The 17,634-nt window shown below is 36.4% G+C and overlaps 1 protein-coding gene across 3 annotated transcripts; it reads right to left on the reverse strand.

The window, feature by feature from the left end:
* Positions 1-18: 18 nt before the first annotated feature.
* On the reverse strand, positions 19-17,149 carry Mondo (mondo). Of its 3 annotated transcripts, none has more exons than XM_053769740.2 (18): positions 16,671-17,149; positions 15,053-15,159; positions 13,435-13,508; positions 13,217-13,342; positions 12,839-13,001; positions 11,677-11,769; positions 9,264-9,446; positions 8,772-9,047; positions 8,436-8,628; positions 7,899-8,034; positions 7,417-7,593; positions 6,927-7,098; positions 6,305-6,411; positions 5,689-5,850; positions 5,119-5,246; positions 4,351-4,474; positions 3,189-3,318; positions 19-2,781 (listed from the first exon to the last, which is right to left on the reverse strand). In XM_053769740.2, exons 1-18 carry the CDS (start codon positions 16,955-16,957, stop codon positions 2,657-2,659), a joined length of 2,763 nt encoding a protein of 920 aa, XP_053625715.1. In that variant the 5' UTR covers positions 16,958-17,149; the 3' UTR covers positions 19-2,656. The 3 variants fall into 3 exon arrangements, with proteins under 3 accessions (XP_053625715.1, XP_053625714.1, XP_053625716.1); XM_053769739.2 differs by having other exon boundaries at positions 7,417-7,596; XM_053769741.2 differs by lacking the exon at positions 16,671-17,149 and adding an exon at positions 15,201-15,399 and having other exon boundaries at positions 7,417-7,596; positions 15,053-15,121.
* Between the last annotated feature and the right edge of the window lie 485 nt (positions 17,150-17,634).

The raw sequence follows: 17,634 nt of genomic DNA on the forward strand, positions 1-17,634 counted from the left end.
TAAAAAGACATGTAGAAATATATTTTTAAATTTATATTTCCAATAGAACAACAATTGCACATAATTCGTTTAAAGCTCACACTGCGGCGCTGGCGGCGCTACAAACAGACAAAGTGCTACCAGAGTCAACGATATATTATAAAATTATATCACTACATAACAATTACAACAATATTTACGTTGGCACCAATTTATATAGTAATATAAAAAACATTTGTGTAGCAACACAAATCATATAAAAATATTTACTCCTAGTACTTACGTCAATTTACTTAAAAAATACGTAATTTTAATGAAATCTCAACACGCTGAATTATTTCTTAACCACTATATTGGTATTCACATGAAGTGGGAAGGGACGGGCGGAAGCGTTTCACCTCAATGCTCCACACAATATTATTATCACACGTGCGTGAGCCGACGGTCCGTAACAAATTGATGCTGACAAAATCTTTGGTAAATATAAGTAGGCATTACTTCAATTATTTTGAAGACAAGAAATATATATTTTATAAGTGTACAAAGGCACTCCACAGGCCACATATATTGCATACATAGTACACATTACTCGAACATCCATAAGATTTTTTTCAAATTCGTCTTTTTATATAAGTAATTCTCTAAATTATCGTAGTTTTGTACTTTTTACAGTATATTATCATAATATATAGATCTTTAAGTCTCATGGGCATACAGCTGCCATTTTAGGATACGGAATATTGTGCGTTTTTGAATTTAGATTTATTAATCAAAAGTGAACACCAACAAGTTGCACAACAAAATTCTCGAACAAATTCAATAATGTACATGTGATCCTCGACTGGTTTCTCAAATAAGTGATACAGTCTGACAATATAATACTTAAGTACCGCTACACATACATGTATAATTTAGGACTCTCATTTTATTTAACATATATATATATATATATATATATTAGTATTTACTGTAAAACCCTGTAACCGAAAGAGCGGTCACTCTATATGATTACTCAATTGTCAGTAAAACATGTTCATGTTGTACCATATATCAGCGCGCAGTTTGTAAAACATCAGCCGAGTTTCATTTCACATGGCATCAGAATTGACAATTAAATGAGGTATTTTTTAACATAATCTGGATGTAACAGAACAAACATATTAATTAAATCTATCGTACAGTAAATTATACATTCAATACAATATACGATTCTGTCACATCCATATAACATTTATTTTATCTTATCCGAGGGTCTAAATCTAGGATATGCCTCTTTGCCGGTACCATATACAGGACTTTTTTCCATCACCACCGATCCATACATAAAACATTGTAATTTTTGAAATGATTCGTTATAGCCTAGACCAGTGATCCCCTAACTGTGCGTCGCGACGCAGGGGTCCAGACAAACAAGAGTGACCCGTTTGTTTGTACCCCAAACAAATGATAATGGCAATTTTTAAACAAGTACATCCATCTCATTAGCAGCCAGTTAGAAAATATCTATTTTTATATTTATGCTCACATTTTGAATTTGTTCTCATTTAATAAAAAAATATAAATGTCCAATTCGTGTCTTCCTAATAACCTGTTACTAGTCTCATACCTAAAAATGGTATTTTTGGGGACTGCGTTGAGAGGCTTCGTAATAAAATGGCAAAGACCCAAGGGAGTCTCAGTACAAATAAGTTTAGGATGCCCTGGCATAGGCGAGATTTCAATAATATAATATAAAACATAGTCACCTAAGTAATATAGCTATTCAGTTCTACATGAAATTTCATTTAGTTTTAAAATTATTTGATTTTGGGCTACAGTTCTATATAATATTCTATTACAAATAATAATGATGAAATTTTACATGGCGATTTCGAGTATAGGAAGAAAATTAAAAGTAAAAATGATATTAAGGCATAAAATATTTAGCATGAAGCTATTTTTATATGTTATGTTCTATCCTTCTATAAAGTTAAGTAAGTCCCAATGACCGAAACATGAGTATTTGTGATGTCTGATTTGATGTCTCGCTCTCACCGTGACTTGCCACGAGAATTATATGGGATCCATACCTAAGATTGATGCTTGGTGGCATCAAAAGTAACATAAAAAAAATATCTTGAAGAAAAAACTGCTGTAGTAATAATAGTGTTGAAAAGGTAAAGTGATAGAGCCTATATATAATAGTGAAAATTCTAGAAATTAAGGCTGGAACTAGGCGGTATGTAACCGTGTGATAGTTGTAATTTTCTCATCATATACCCTTAATGTCAGCCTTTAGCATAATCTATTTCAGAACGGGCTTGACAGGTGTGAGGCTGCTACAAATAAAAATTAGATTTTATCTGCCCAAATTATAAATATACAACTAAATGCACCTCATTGAGAACCGCTGGCTGTAAGTCGACTAGAAATCTGTTTCACTGCTTAAATAAAGTGAGATGGTCTGGAAGCGATGTTGGGCGGCTCTGAACTGCCCCTAAAGGGGCCCATTCACACTGCATAGAACTTTGCCGTGCAAGTTTCGACGAAGAAGGATAGCTCGCACACACTTATAGTTACTGCAACACACTGTGCTGCAGACCTGTTTTTACAATACGGTAAAGCAGACCGTGAATGGGCCCCTCGTGGGGGTCCTGGTAAAGTGAGGATGTCGGATACCGGCGGAGGCTGGGGTAGGTTAGGTGGGCTCTGTCTTGACGCCGGCGCTGCCGGCGACGGCCGCGCGGGCCTCCTCCGGCAGCCGCTCCGGGTTCGTCAGGATGTCCGTCTTCGTGCACAGCACTCGCAGCGAGTTTAGTACAGCTGCAAATTTTATTTCAAATTAAAAATTTCTTTATTTTTCCACATTGTATACTAAACATTTAGTTTCAGCTTACATGAGAATTTTTTATATAAAACAAGACTGTGATATTGGTGTCTGACATAAGCGAAAACTGTATTTCAGTACACAAGCACCTCTCCGCGCTTGGAGTATGATATAAAGTTGTGTACGTATACTTTAATTCAACAATTCCAAGAGTGCCGCCTGCGCTGGCACGGTCACATTTTGCTTAGACCGTCATCACGTAGGGAACAAATGTCTGGCTGCCGCTCCCGCCTGGTCCTGGTCGTAGAGGCAAACGCAAGAAATGCTGGTTTGATGTCGTCAAAGATCATGTGCGTGCCAATAGTGATAACCAGGAAGAACTCCACAGATAATGTATACAGACCGGGTCTCATCTCAACGAGTGAGCAGTGCTGCTCGGCCCACAGCAGCGTGGTGCGCACGAGGTCGGCGCCGCTGCCGCACGACACACACGAACTAAACGACTCCACCAGCGCCGCGGCCACTATGCTGAACTGGCATCGGTTAAGGAACATGGCGGTAGGTAGTTAAGAATAAGAATTATTTATTTCTCGAAAATAATTACATGCATATTAAATAACAAATTATCCCAGTTGTAAAAGTCATGTCATGTTTTTGTTTATTGTGTATGGCAAAACACGCGTTAAGCTCTTTTTTATCAATCTCACTCATGTAAACTGTAGTAAAACGAATGAACTATCTGTTGCACGTCAAATGTTCAAGTGTATTATTCATGGCTTAGCCTATCACATCAAGTGTTTTTATGAAAACTGGTTTTTTAAGTATATAAAAAAGTTAATTAATAGGTAAATATTTAATTACATTTACAATGTTATCTAATTTTTGTCTCTAAGAAAGATAACAAAACACGTATTTTGTGGGCGTAATAGCTTTATCGGTCACGTTTGAATATTAAAAAAAAATTGACTAATTAACTTTTATTAACCCAGACGTTGTGTAATTGTTTACATCACAACTTTTTTCTTCTTCGCATGATAAAATTTGAGAGTTTCACTTTTATAAACTAGGTTCTATAATAACAATTTTAGGGCAAACTTTACGGTAAGATTGTACCAAGACTAAAACGAATGTATACGAAAAATTTTAAATATAAAGAAGATATTATTTGTAGCATATCTTGTTATTACTGGCACATCATTGTGCATCAACATTGATTTTAACCGACGCGCCCGTCAGTTAAAATCAACGTTAAATTTGACGGTGCAACTTACCCTAAATGATCTAACTTGTTTAACTATATTCCAAGAAAATTATTTCTTATTTGCTTGTTATATTTATGTATGGTTGTTACTCTTTCACGCAAAATCTTCTGGATCGTTATGAAATTTTGGTACACGGGTAGAATTTAACCTGGAATAACACATAGGGTAATTTTTATCTCAAAATTTCCACGTGTGCAAAGCTCCGGGGCCCAGCTAGTATTCTATATCTTCATCATATATATAACCGTTAACATGCAACAAATAAAGGTGTGCGACATGATGATATCAGTCTGTAAAGGATACGAGCCAGTACTTCCAGTTGTCGAGCGTGCGCGCGGCCACGTGACGCGCAAACATCTCGCGCAGGCGGCCGGCGCGCGCGCGCGACACCGGCGCGCCCGTGGCCGGCAGCAGCGAGTGGCAGTTGCTGCGGGCGGCCGGCGGCTGTAGCGCGGCGTCGCGGCGTCGCGGCGCTACTGCGACGCCGCGACCCCGCGCGGCACACCCGTATTCCGACATTTTTTTTTCGAAATGAGAACTGACAACACCGCTTGACGCGTTTTCTTTTGTGTTGTTTGATAAATATGTCGGACGGGCATAATGTTTGACTTTTTTTAAAATTGAGTAAACTGAGAATACTATAAACTTTATTATATACTATTGTCTGTAGTCTCTGTTTACTCTATTTTGAAAAAAGTTATATGCATATTAGAAATTCACAAAAAAAGCAATAAGTTTTATCTATGCTTGACGAATGTCGTATTAAATGACAAGGGCATTAAAGCGACGATTGGTGTAGTGTTAAAATGCCCCAGGTTCGAGTCGTACTCGTGCCTCATGAATACAAATACCAATTTGGCTTATGTATTAAATCTATATAGAACTTGTTCAATAAAAACATCGTGAGGAAAGGTGCACAAACATGTTAAATGCAAAACAATTTTATTAACGAGTGTTAACGATATCATACCCAGAGGGAATATTTGAATCGGCAATTAAAATTTGAAATGTTCACATCATATGAAATTACATTATCTTGTCCAATGTATTTAATAGCAGAGATATACTCACGAGATTGAATTATTTAGATATTCGATTTGCTGCCGTAGACTTTCCATCTCCTCTTTGATTTGATTTCTCTCTGCTTTTAACTGTTTGATATATTCTGCTCCTTTTTGTAACATGGCCGCTTTGCTTATCTAAAAATAAAATATTGATTGACTGTAAATTTTTGATGCTGAGACTTTGTTCTGGAAACTTTCTAGAGGGCACTGGCTGAGAATACCACAATTTAGAAAATAAATAGTAGTTGGAATAGAGGAAAACCAAAGAAGAGGGCTTTAGGGAAAGTATGAATAGGGAGTCTTAAGTGAAATGTCAAGTAACAGAGTTGAATGGAAGGAGTTAACTTGCGCTGACCCCACATGAGAAGAAGAAGCATATCGTTTCGAGTAGCCGTGAACAAATATACAAAAGTATTTTATTCGTTAGAACGTCTCAACTCCGTTTTAGTAGAGGTTACTTCAAAAAATATTTTTCTATCATACATACAAACGAATCGTGTTTCTGCAAAAGACAGAACTTAGTTATTGAAGTAACAAAAAATAAGTATGAAATATAAAAATCAAAGTAAAGTAGTACCTTGGCGGCGGGATTGGCGTTGAGATGCGGTATGAGCGCCTGCAGCGTGTCGAAGCCGTTCTTGATGTTGTAGCGGCGCTTCTGTTCCGCGTGCAGGTGCGTGCGCCGCGCGCTCGGCGACGCCGCGCGCTCCGACGTCGGCGACAGCGGCGGCGACAGCGACTGCACGCACACACACACACATCAATCAAAAAGAGGTCGTCTAATAATCACGTGTGAAAAAGGAGGGGTTCAGCAAAAATCGCGAATTATGACCATTGTAGCAAGTTATCACGGGTATTTATTTTTTCGTCAAACGCGCTATTTCTGAATCGAAACGAGGCGTAAATTTGATATGATTATATAATATATAATCTGTTATTTATACCTGTATTTAAAGACAATATTTTAAAAAAATAAGATTTTAGGTGCTAAGAATTTACGTGAAGCTAAAGGGAGAGGAGTTAAAAGGTCAATATTAGCCCAATATTTAAAATTGTATGGTTATGTTTTTTACGCTGACCCCGGACTTCGCAGTTTCACAAGTGCGAATGCGGGAGCATGCGGAGATGAGAGAGACAAAGCGACCGGTTAGAACCCTTGGAGGAGGAGAGGAGGAGTGAGAAAGGCAACAGACGTGGTGCGGAGACATGACGTCGCTGCCGATGGGCGAGGGCTGCGCGTGGCGCGCCTCCGCGCGCTCCTCGCTCGCGGCTTTGCTCGGGCTCGGGCTCGTGCTCGACGCTGGAATATATACACAATTTACTACACCCCGTTACTCATTTACAAACTAAACTTAAGCTTATGTTTTGTCACTACCCATCAATATTATAAAGGCAAAAGTTTGTGAGCATATTTCATTACGCTCGAACGGCTGGGCCAACTGGTACCTTGGATTAACACATGGGTTACTTTTGATCCCGAAAGTTTAAAAACTATTTCCGTAGGATTTGGTTAAAATGTATGATAGTCAATGACACTTTATAACGATGGTACTGTGCGTGCATAAAATTAAAATATATATATGTATTTTTTAAATAATTACAAAGAATTTAAGAGTTAAAAAAGCAAACAGACTACGTACACCCAATATTCAAATAGGTGATACTTTAAAAAAAATCTCATAGAAATGAAACTTACCATATATTCGATAGATGGCGTTGTGCTTAGCAATAGCGATTCTGAATCGTGCTATGGTCACCACGCGAGCGAAGCCGCGAACAAAAGCCTATTTTTAAATAAATAAATGAATGACTCACGCAGCTGCGCGGAGAGAAGCTGTGCCAGCATGACGCTGGCCTGCGGCAGACTGGGCTCGGAGGCGACGCTGTTGAGCGGCGGCGGGCGGCGGCCGCTGCTGCCGTCGCCCAGCGCGCCGCTCGACGTCGACCGCGAGCGCATGCGCAGCGCCGACGGGTGCGACTCACGCGCCTGCGGATTGCAAACACAAGTCATTCAGGAACTAGCGGCTACTTACTTCCAAGTTCTATACTTAAAAAAATGTGATAAGTTTTCAATAATTATCTTCAACTTGACCAGAATTAAATTCAATTCGATAATTCATATTCAAAATTCTTTATTTAACTTAGGATGATACATATACATAAATTTTTGAAATCAAAAAATTACTTAAAACTAAGTCTACTGACGTCTTCCAAAACGCAAATGAAGAAAAGTCGCAACAAACTTCACCGCAGCCTTTTCTGCAAGGACTAGACCTTATCAAGTTTATCAATGAAGCATACGTACCCTAGCGGAGTGGCTGGCGGTGTCGGCGGGGGCGGGCGCCGGGGGCGGGGCGGGCGGCGCACTCACCGACCAATCAGGGTTGAGCTGCGCGCCCAGCGGCAAGCTGTGCGACCGGAACTGCTCCTGCTTCCCGCGCAACGTCACCACCGACGCGGTGCCTGAAGACGCTACACTGACCTGCTATAATAATATATATATAAATTACTTGTTTTGACTTGGACAGATCCTTTGCACAGAATCTTCTCAATTAGATATAGAATTTAAATAATCTCTGTAATTAGAATCCCAATCTATTCTGTATGGTATAACGTAAATGATACATAGTTTCAAACTAATTTACGTGATACATGTTCTAAAATGTGAGCAAACAAGGAATTATACATGACGCAAACGATCAACGAACTGTATTAAAAGGAAAATCTGATTTAGATAAAGCATCCGGTTTTTTACTATTCTCAAAGAGTAAATAGTAAAATAGTGACCTGTTGGGAAGTAGAGGGCGCGAGCGGGGGTGAGGGCATCTTGAAGGAGCGCGAGGGGGCACTGGAGGTCTTCGCCTTGTACGAGTCCACGGGCGTGGGTAGGTACTGCATGGGCGGCGGCGCCCGCTGCGCTGGCCTGGGCATAAACAAACCCTTGTTATATGTTATATTTTTGTCTAGTTAAGTATGCACGTTCCTTGGCTCCCAGCATATTTTGGGCAACTGTAAGTATTGTGTGAAGTTTTCATAAAAGATGAAACACATACAGCACATCTATGAAGAGTGCAAAATAAATGGGCGCCGTGTACTGGCAACACTGAGTGTTTATCAACCAAGCTTCACCATTTGCTATGGCAATGTCAAAGAAAATTATAGTTAATTTAAAATTAGTTTTCTTTATTACAAGCTATGCCACAATCACAGCTGACTAACCTATTTAACTACTTGGTTACTAAAGTTTTGCCTGAGCATGATCTTGCAGCGGCTGCGCTGCTGGCGCACCTGATGGGAATCGGTCACCGCAGCCTATGTACGTACCTGGGCTCGTAGCTAGGCGGCTGATCGGGACTCAGGTACTGGTACTGGTAGTGCGCGAGCCTGGTCCTGGTCTTCTCTCTCGCGAAGCCGCCGCGGCCGGACATCACGATGGTGGCCGCGTACTTGTTGTGCGACGGCTGCTGCAGCAGCGACACCGTCTCCGGCGCCGTCTGCGATGGCGGCACCGCTGTGGCTGTGGAAGGTGAATACACTCTAAGGTAAAAAAAATACTTTTAGTAACCTATGTATACACAATAAAGATCATTCATTCATTAATTCTTGTGCAAGTGGTATGGCACACAAAAATACTGAATCTATTGAAAACAATGTACATACCCGCATTACTATATTTAGGGTAGCAACCATCCTGCGTTACAATTTTAGGCGTATTGACATACTGCATGCGCTTGCCCATATACACGCCAGCGAGCGAGGCTTCCTGCGCAGAATTCCCATACGAGGTTTGCTGGTAAGGCATCATTTCCTGAGTATTCATCATGTTGTCCTGCATATCTGATTGGTTGTACATCCGTCCGCTATCGTACATTCGGATCTGCTCGTTTTTCACCGTCTGCTCTGACATTGACATCATTTGAGTATTGTTATTTCCACCTGAAAACAAGTTAACAAAACAAGTTACAACGCAAGTTACAATAATTTTCATTTTTCGAGGAACCGCACAAACCGCTTATTGAAAAGATTTAATTATGTATCTAATGCTTTACTAGTCGAATTTAAAATTATTTTTCCGTTGTAATCGACTATTTCAATACATAGAGAAGTAGACATGCTTTACACAAATCCAAAAACCATACTAAAATATCGTACCGTGTATAGTCATCTGACTAGAGGGCATGGTGACGGTGGAGGTGCCCTGCGCATGTGCGGTGGACATGAAACCCTGCGCGGGGTACGAGTCCACCGACATATTGCTGCTGCGGTACATCGGCTCTTCTGACGACAAAGCGCTTTCTTCGGGCACTGGCGGCAGCCGGGGCGTCGATAGGAGCTCTGAGATACATAACATATGCATAACTTATTTCATTAACAAAAAAGAGACACTCGTTTAATAGTACATTCAGTATGGGTATATTACTAGATGGATGTTTAAGAAATAGTAAAGTATTGAGCACCACCCAAATACAGTTTAATTAATATTATTTAAAATTTTCCAATGGCTCCCAAGAATATGTTCTTATAAGAAACCAGAGATGGCGAGATACCTAATCACAATGTTGGCGAAGCCGCTTTCAGCTGAAGATAGGGAGAGCTCGTGTTGTTTGGTAGTACCACATTTGAAAAAATCATAATTTCTTTTCACTGCGCTAGTTCTAAATATTTGTTATACTGTGTCTACGGTGTAGGTTTAATCGCATGAACTTATTGCGGTTGATATCGCGGTATTGGTAAATTCGTTGCAATATTTATACTCTGTACTAGCTTCAGTTATATTTACTTCTGCAATTAGGGAACTAAGTACAAGTTGACCGATTTTTTTAACTTTATATATTTAAAAGACTTAGAAGCTAAACATCAAAGCTAGACTTTATACTAAGTTTCAGTTTTGTTACGACAAAGATGTCGTTAAGTGATGCAAGGTTTGACTTGATTGCCATGCATTATTATTGTCAAGTCTTTTATCAAGAGAAACTAGTAAATATAAATAAAGCGTCAATGTTTTTTATCATGTTTAAAAAAGGCTTGTTTATAGTTTTTACTCCGTGAGGCAGTGAAGACAATATTCTTATGGTTTTAAACTTGTGTCTCGGTGATCAAAAATCATAATTACCTATATAACATTGATTTAATCCTACTCATACTTGTATTATAAGGTATTTCTTACTAAATCACGCAAAATGTATTAATGAATCTTGGTGAAATTTGGTATGAAATAAATAAATATATTAGGACAAATCACACAGATTGAGTTAGCTCCGAAGTAAGTTCGAGACTTGTATTATGAGATACTAACTCAACGATACTGTATTTTACAACAAATACATATATAGATAAACACCCAAGACCCGGGCCAATCAGAAAAAGATCATTTTCGACCGGGGATCGAACCCGGGACCTCTTGGTTAGAGGTAAGCACTTTACCACTGCGCCAATAGCATGTAGAAACATTATTATCACGAATTTCCGGAATTGGTGTTTGGTGATGCATCTAGCATATGCATTCAGTTTATATTTCCCGCGTAATGTTTCATCCCCCATTATAATCATTTGGTGGATTTTTGAAAAATAAAGTTTGAACGCGGGTCTTTGACTACATGCATTCCAAATTTCATCAAAATCCGTCCAGCGGATTAGCCCGACTTTCGCATGTTTAATAATAGTAATGATTTGAAATTTAACGTGAAAAGGATCCTGTGAAGGTCTAGTTTCCGAATAAAAGTGACTTTGACTTTGATTTGGCACCTAACCACTATGAAGCCGATGGGATAATGAAGCTTTCTGTGTAAAAAAAGGACCTTAACAGACGAACAAACGGACAACAAAATTATCCTATAAGTGATGACTTTACATGAATATATTTTTCATTATCAAGTTATCTGACACATGACGTATGTCAAAAGTAGAGTTACATCGTTCTTAGATTCTATTTCCGGTTTCGATATGTGATTTATCTTTTACATACTCAAGTACAGCCAATACCGTCTGTACTAAGCCATAGTCCCACATTATAAATATTGTATACAGCGTGTAAATGTAAATATGATAATGTTTTGTGAATGTTAGATACATTTTTCGGTTTTTTTTTACTGCGCATATTCTTAATCACCTTGACCTCTAGCTCGCAGTGATTGAGAGTTCTTATCAATTATGTCACGATAACTCGTCAGAACAAATTAAGTAATTACTGTTACTATCAAATATTTACGTGAATGTGAACAAAGTTATCAGGCAGCATCGAGCAGGGTAATATCCCAGCACGTTATATAATGACGTCATCCATTATGAACCGAAAAACAAAGTTTCTTTCAGTTCACTTCTAAACGTATGTTTATTCATCAATCATATGTATATTTATATATGTTTACGTATAAAATATAGTACCATAGTATTACATAACACAAATCTCGAACTTTGGCGCTAACTCAATCTGTGTGGTCACTACCTACATATTTATAGATACATTTTCTAATCAACCATTCATTCCGATGCTTGAAATCTTGTTTAAAGTAGTTAACAACTGAATTTATATGATTTGACTAGGTTGTTAACTCTTTATGATTACCTTGAAAAGGCTCCAATTCCATATAATCGTCCAAGTTAGGTTGAAGTGGACCTAAGCTGGGTTGTATGAAGTCTGCCAAACTTGCACCTCTTGCTGTAACATAAAAAGTATTTTTTATTACTAAACCTTTATTTTCAAAGGGAATTGTATCCTTGGTATATAATATAAGAATTATGTACTGTTATCGGAACTGAAGCCAAATCTAATATTTTAATTCTGCAAGAGACACTACAGAAGTTTCAGCCAATGTTAAGTAAAAGCTTGTAAAGGAATAATAAATAACGGCAAATACACGTTACATTTTCGAAAAAAACATTTTATCGGTTAGTTTTAATAGCGTAATTTAACGTTTCCAATTGATCGATCGCGATACGGGATCACGCTACAATAGACTGAATAAATAATCAAATTGAATCATTTGTTGAAAAAAAGTTGGTACATAAATCTAATTTATTTAATGATATAATGTCACTAGCAGTCGCTAAGCGATTTCTTGAAACCTTGTCTAAAATAGTTACAATAAACTTCTCGACTATTGGTTTGGAAGAGTCAAATTTATTATTGCAACTGAAACAAATGTACATCTGATGGATCTAAATGTGCGTTTCGAAAGACAGATACTTTCTATAAAGTAGAACTGTATATGTTGATACTGATATCATTATCATGTTTCAAATTTTAACAAAAGCAATAATGCCGAATTTATAAATATGAACTGTGATTTTGGAATAAATCCTTGCTCTAAGAAATTTGTATGATGATAATGACGGCGTTCGCAACGGTCGTGCATTTTTATATTGGAAATATACTAGATGTAGCGTGGCGTGTTTGTCCTACCGTTTACCAACTTTAAATAATACTAGTATATAGTTAGTACTAGTAGTAGTTAGTAGTAGTAGTATAGTTAATGTCGCGACTCTAGGTGAATCTATGTCACACCAAATCTTTCAGTTACTTTTTAAGCCTTGTGGCTTAAAAAGTAACTGAAACTGACACTTTGTAGTGTCGGAGCACTTTTTTTACTATAAACCATATGAAGATATATATCTTAGAACCACTATAAACCATGTAGAAGGAAAGTATACATAAGATCAAAGTATTCAAAAATTTAGAGCCGAAGCATTTTGCACTAAGTATTAGAGAATGAAAAGCAACCGCTCACCAATCTCTCTGCAATCGGGAAAGGCAAAGGGTTGATGACTGGTGATGGTAGAGAACAGGGTGTCACTCATGAAGTTGAGGTAGTCCTCGTCGGTCAGCATGTTGCCCGCCAGCTCGCTGCATTGGGAGAACGATTCCGCCGTGTCCATGTCCATGTCCGATATCTGTGGTAACATGTGTTCTTTGTAGTTACGTCAATGAAAAATAACGTTAAGTTGGTGTAGAAATAATCCTGTGCGTCTTTATGTTGTCACTCACAAAAGCGAAACTTTATTCGTTCTTGAAAGCTATTCTAAATCACAAATACATTTATAATAATATTATGTTAAAGCACGTTTTATAACTTTAAAATATATTTCGTGTCAATGTATGTACTTACTGGGTACTGGACCGAGGTGTCCCCCTTGCCAAAGAGGCGCATTATATGAAACATTCGCCATTTTTTATATTCTGCTATTACTGCTTCTGCTCTTCTTTTCCAATATTTACCTTCTAAAATCGTTGTCTGAAATGTATATTTTTAAATTATACTAATCTATTAATTAAGTCAAATTCAAAACTACAGTTGTCATATAGAATTATTAACGCTAACATTACCTCGGGTTTCACGTGTGTGTCCACATCTAATGGTGACGCGAATTGACACACCAAAGTATTTTGTTTCTTTATAACTGGAAAATAAATTATGCATTTTTATAAATACATAATGTTAGTGTAAAACAATCTAATCTGCTATTTGATAGCCTATTGATTACTTTCTATCTTAGGGTTCCGTACCTCAAGATAAAAACTGACCCTTATGGGATCACTTCGTTGTCAGTCTGACTGGACTCTTTTTCTTAAGAATGCTTAGCTTACAGGTATCAAGGTGCAATTTACATCAAATACTCGTTTTTCAAAAAGCTGACTCAAGCTTTAGTCTCCAGTCAGTTTTTAGATTCAGTCAAATGATATTTATCAGACAATTAAAAACTGAAAGATCAAGCAAGAAACCATATCAAAATTGATTGCATACAAATTGCTATAATAGACATTAAATTTGGTGAATTTTATTAGTGACAGATATACCCGACGATTAGCGTAGCTTCTAACTTCTACGGCAACGAACTAGTTATTACAATATAAACAGTCAAGGACATATAAATTACCAACTTCACAGATATGTATATTTAAAAAAATTGTGTTAATTAAAGGATTACATACAACAGCTGTGTGGATTAGCACAGACACACCCTACGCTACGAAGCCTAATCGGAGCCGAGCCGAGGCTTTTGGGTATAAAATTACTAATCTTTATCAATAGCGAAGATATTGCCGCGATAATATAGTCTACTAAAGAGATCACGGGAAGCGTGCGTGTTTATTATTTGGGCAAATTCTACTCTATTCTGCCGGGTGACGACAATAAAGCTCTAAAAACATAAAGTCATGAACCCAACAAAAAACTGATTTTACATATACTACAATCTTCATGGATTTTACTAAGTATGACTAATATTAATAGTAAAACTAAATAGGTATTCATATTGAAATACATATCTTGAAAAATGGTGTTTTATATGGTACTATAATTCTAGATTATCAATATCTAAAGTCAGAATTCATAAAAAATGTAAATTATTCAATTTACGAAACAAAAAGGATTGAAGTTATATGTGTAAAATCATAGGTAACAGAGGCCATGGTACAGGTTTGCAATTCCATTTTTGCTATCTTTACACAGATCGAATCTTTACACAGTGAAACACAGCAATTAAGACTTTACAAAGTCTGAGTTATTGATAGCTGCCACCAAATTTGGTTGATTTATTTAACAGCCCATTTTTGTGTACTACTGCTGGACAAAGGCCTCTACTTAAAACATTATACTAATTAAAAATAAAGAAATTTTATTTTCATTGTATCAATTTTCATTAACATTAATCAAAGTTGGCATGCGCCTTGACTTCAGTATATTGCAGGTTGTGGGGTCAATAATATATCAATGTTTTTATCACTTTAATAAGATGAACATGATAATTTGACTGTCCAAATGTTACATACTACACTCACAGCTCTTTAAAAACTAATAAATAAAAATAAATTAGCATTAATAAAGTCACAAATCTATGGATATGTCATGGACTAGCATTCAGTATGATGAGAAATTTGTCACTTTATCAATCATAGCAATTCTGATATTTTCTTTTTATTAAAGAATTTAATATCCACTTACATTGCATATGCCAGCACCTCCATATAACATTGTTCAATCTGATCTTGTCCTTCCAGCGTAGCTTTATACCTTTGAAACGATTCCATTTTGGTGATGTTAGTTTTTGTCTGAGAAATGTACATAACAACATAAGTAAAAATTAACTCACCATGCTTCTTCTACAAATATCCCTATCACAAACCGACATTTAATAAAAGAGCTTTCATAATTATGTTAACTATAAAAGTCCTCGAATTTATTAATATCATTTTAACTTTGGAATAATTCACAATATACATTATTAAAATAATAAAATTTTATTTTATTACAATATGTAAAAGTACAGACTACTAGGTGAGACTGCACTGTGAAAATGTAGAATTGTCAGACAACCTAATGTAAAGCCCATTATCAGTGTAGCTATCAAAAGGGATCTTAAGCTTATTGCAAATAACAGGTTGATAAGAGACAAACTGTACTCATATCTTATCTTTATATACATGGTCTTTCAATGTGTATGGAGGAAAATAAATTACTGCTAATACATATTTCCATCCAAGTTAAAATATTGATAAAGTTCAAAGCATTTTAGACTAAATCTGGTATTTTGGCTTTTTATTAGAAAATATTATACAATGCTGATGCTGAACTTAACTTTTTCCTTAAATAAGTTACTATCGTAATATATCTATAGTAATAAAGTATTAAAATCAATAATGTGTGTCAATTATGGATTGTTAACTTGCCCAAATATCATTGGTAAATTATATTATTGGATATTTTGGTTAATAATTGTATTCAACATTGATTTATACCATTGTAGCAGCTCCACACGGGTGCATATAAACCTTCCTCTTGAATCACTTTATCCATTAAAATCCCAGCATATTATAATATTAGAAATATTTAATTTACCGGTTTGGTATACTCCTACTTAGGCAATACTTTTTCCAGAGATTAGATACAGTTATAAAAGCTATTTCTAGAATTAGCAGGTTAAATGAACAATAACTGTTCAGTGTGACTATGTTACCTAATAAGTATATATACAGATTTACATATATGTGTAGAATTTGCTAAATTGTTATGAAATAATAAAAATGAATGAAGAAAATCATTGAATCTGAATACATTTAACATTTCCTGTAAAGACAGTAGTAGGTAATGAAATACAATTTTCTTACTAAGGTAGCTATGGTCTATGGCCATAACTATAAAAAATAAATAAAATCTAATTGTCAATTGTGGTGTTAGTAAATTTATGTAAGTTATTTTTATGTAGAACCAAATTCTAAATGTTTATTAATAACCAAGTACCTATTTGTAGACAAAGTTATCTGAGCAAGTGACCTGTGTCTCTTATATTACTATGATGACCTCCTGTTATCTTTGCTTGCTAAACCAGTGGAAACATACAGTTTCCTCAATTTTAACTAACATTTTCATATTGAATAAACTAAAATATCTTAATATTTGGGAATAGCAAGTAAAATTTTCAATTATGATGAGAAAATAAATAATAAGTAACCAACATAAGAGAATTATATGAGAATAATCTTTATTCATCATTATTGTACATAATATTTTTACTTCTTTGTTCAGCAAAGTATATAATTTATAAGTAAATAAACTTACTTACCTGTACGCTAAGGTCATACATTTGAATAACTTAGTGAGAGATATCTCAATTGAAAGTTGTTGTTTACTTTCATGTAAATCGAAAGTCGGAAAAGGTTCCTTGAAACTGGGCACCGTGTAAGTGGCAACGGTCGTAACTTTCTGAACATTTTGTTCCTCATCTGGTACAGGGACTGCTAAATCGTCAAACTCATCCTGGGCTTCTGCTTCAAAATGCGACACCATAAAATGACCAGAATGTATTGCCTCCCTTCCAGGCCTTGGCTGACGTTTTTCTACATGGGTCATAGTGCAAAAGCTAAGACACTGTTATCCACACTGATTGGCTCAATTATTTTTATTTGATTTTAATTCAACTTTTGGCCTTAGCCATATTTTTCCACATATCACCAATTCACCACTCCACTCACATTTGTTTTTTTCATCTGACAATGACAGTCATAGATATACGTAGTAAAAAAGTATAGGGAATGCCTCCTATACCGGCGCCGGATGCATTTTCTAAAACCGGCGCCGGCGCCGTCTGGTATTGATTAAGGCAGCACGAGAGCAACAGCGCATCACTTACTGAACAATCAGATACCTAGTTTTAGAGTTGCTTTTAATCAAAATACCTATACTTGACTCGTGTTATTGTGAAAAATATGTAATAGGGCATACTACGCAAAGCTCAGCGCAGATGGCGCTACTGGTACAACTAAGGTACACAAACATTGCCAATGTAGGCAAAAAGCGCCAATTTTCAATATTGTTGCAGATTTACAACCAAAAATACCTTCTACGCAATCGTCGTGCGAGTTTAAAGGAAAAAGGAAGGATTTAGTGGATTATCCTGAAAATAATAATACTATTTTAGGTTATGTTCTGCATTATTTGGTCAACTGTGGTTATAAATTGATATTTATAAACTTGATTTTGACTGAAGATCTTACCTGTATGAAATCCATATTTTAATAAGTCTTCAC

Source organism: Plodia interpunctella, chromosome 3, assembly GCF_027563975.2.
Source record: "Plodia interpunctella isolate USDA-ARS_2022_Savannah chromosome 3, ilPloInte3.2, whole genome shotgun sequence".
Lineage (NCBI taxonomy): Eukaryota > Metazoa > Arthropoda > Insecta > Lepidoptera > Pyralidae > Plodia > Plodia interpunctella.

Coding starts and splice junctions, on each gene's coding strand:
- Mondo (XM_053769739.2), bottom strand. CDS start 16,957: ATGACCCATGTAGAAAAACGTCAGCCAAGGCCTGGAAGGGAGGCAATA. Junction 8,035..8,435: donor CCGCCTAGCTACGAGCCCAG/GTACGTACATAG, acceptor GTTTATGCCCAG/GCCAGCGCAGCGGGCGCCGC. Junction 5,247..5,688: donor ACGCCAATCCCGCCGCCAAG/GTACTACTTTAC, acceptor TTTTATTTTTAG/ATAAGCAAAGCGGCCATGTT.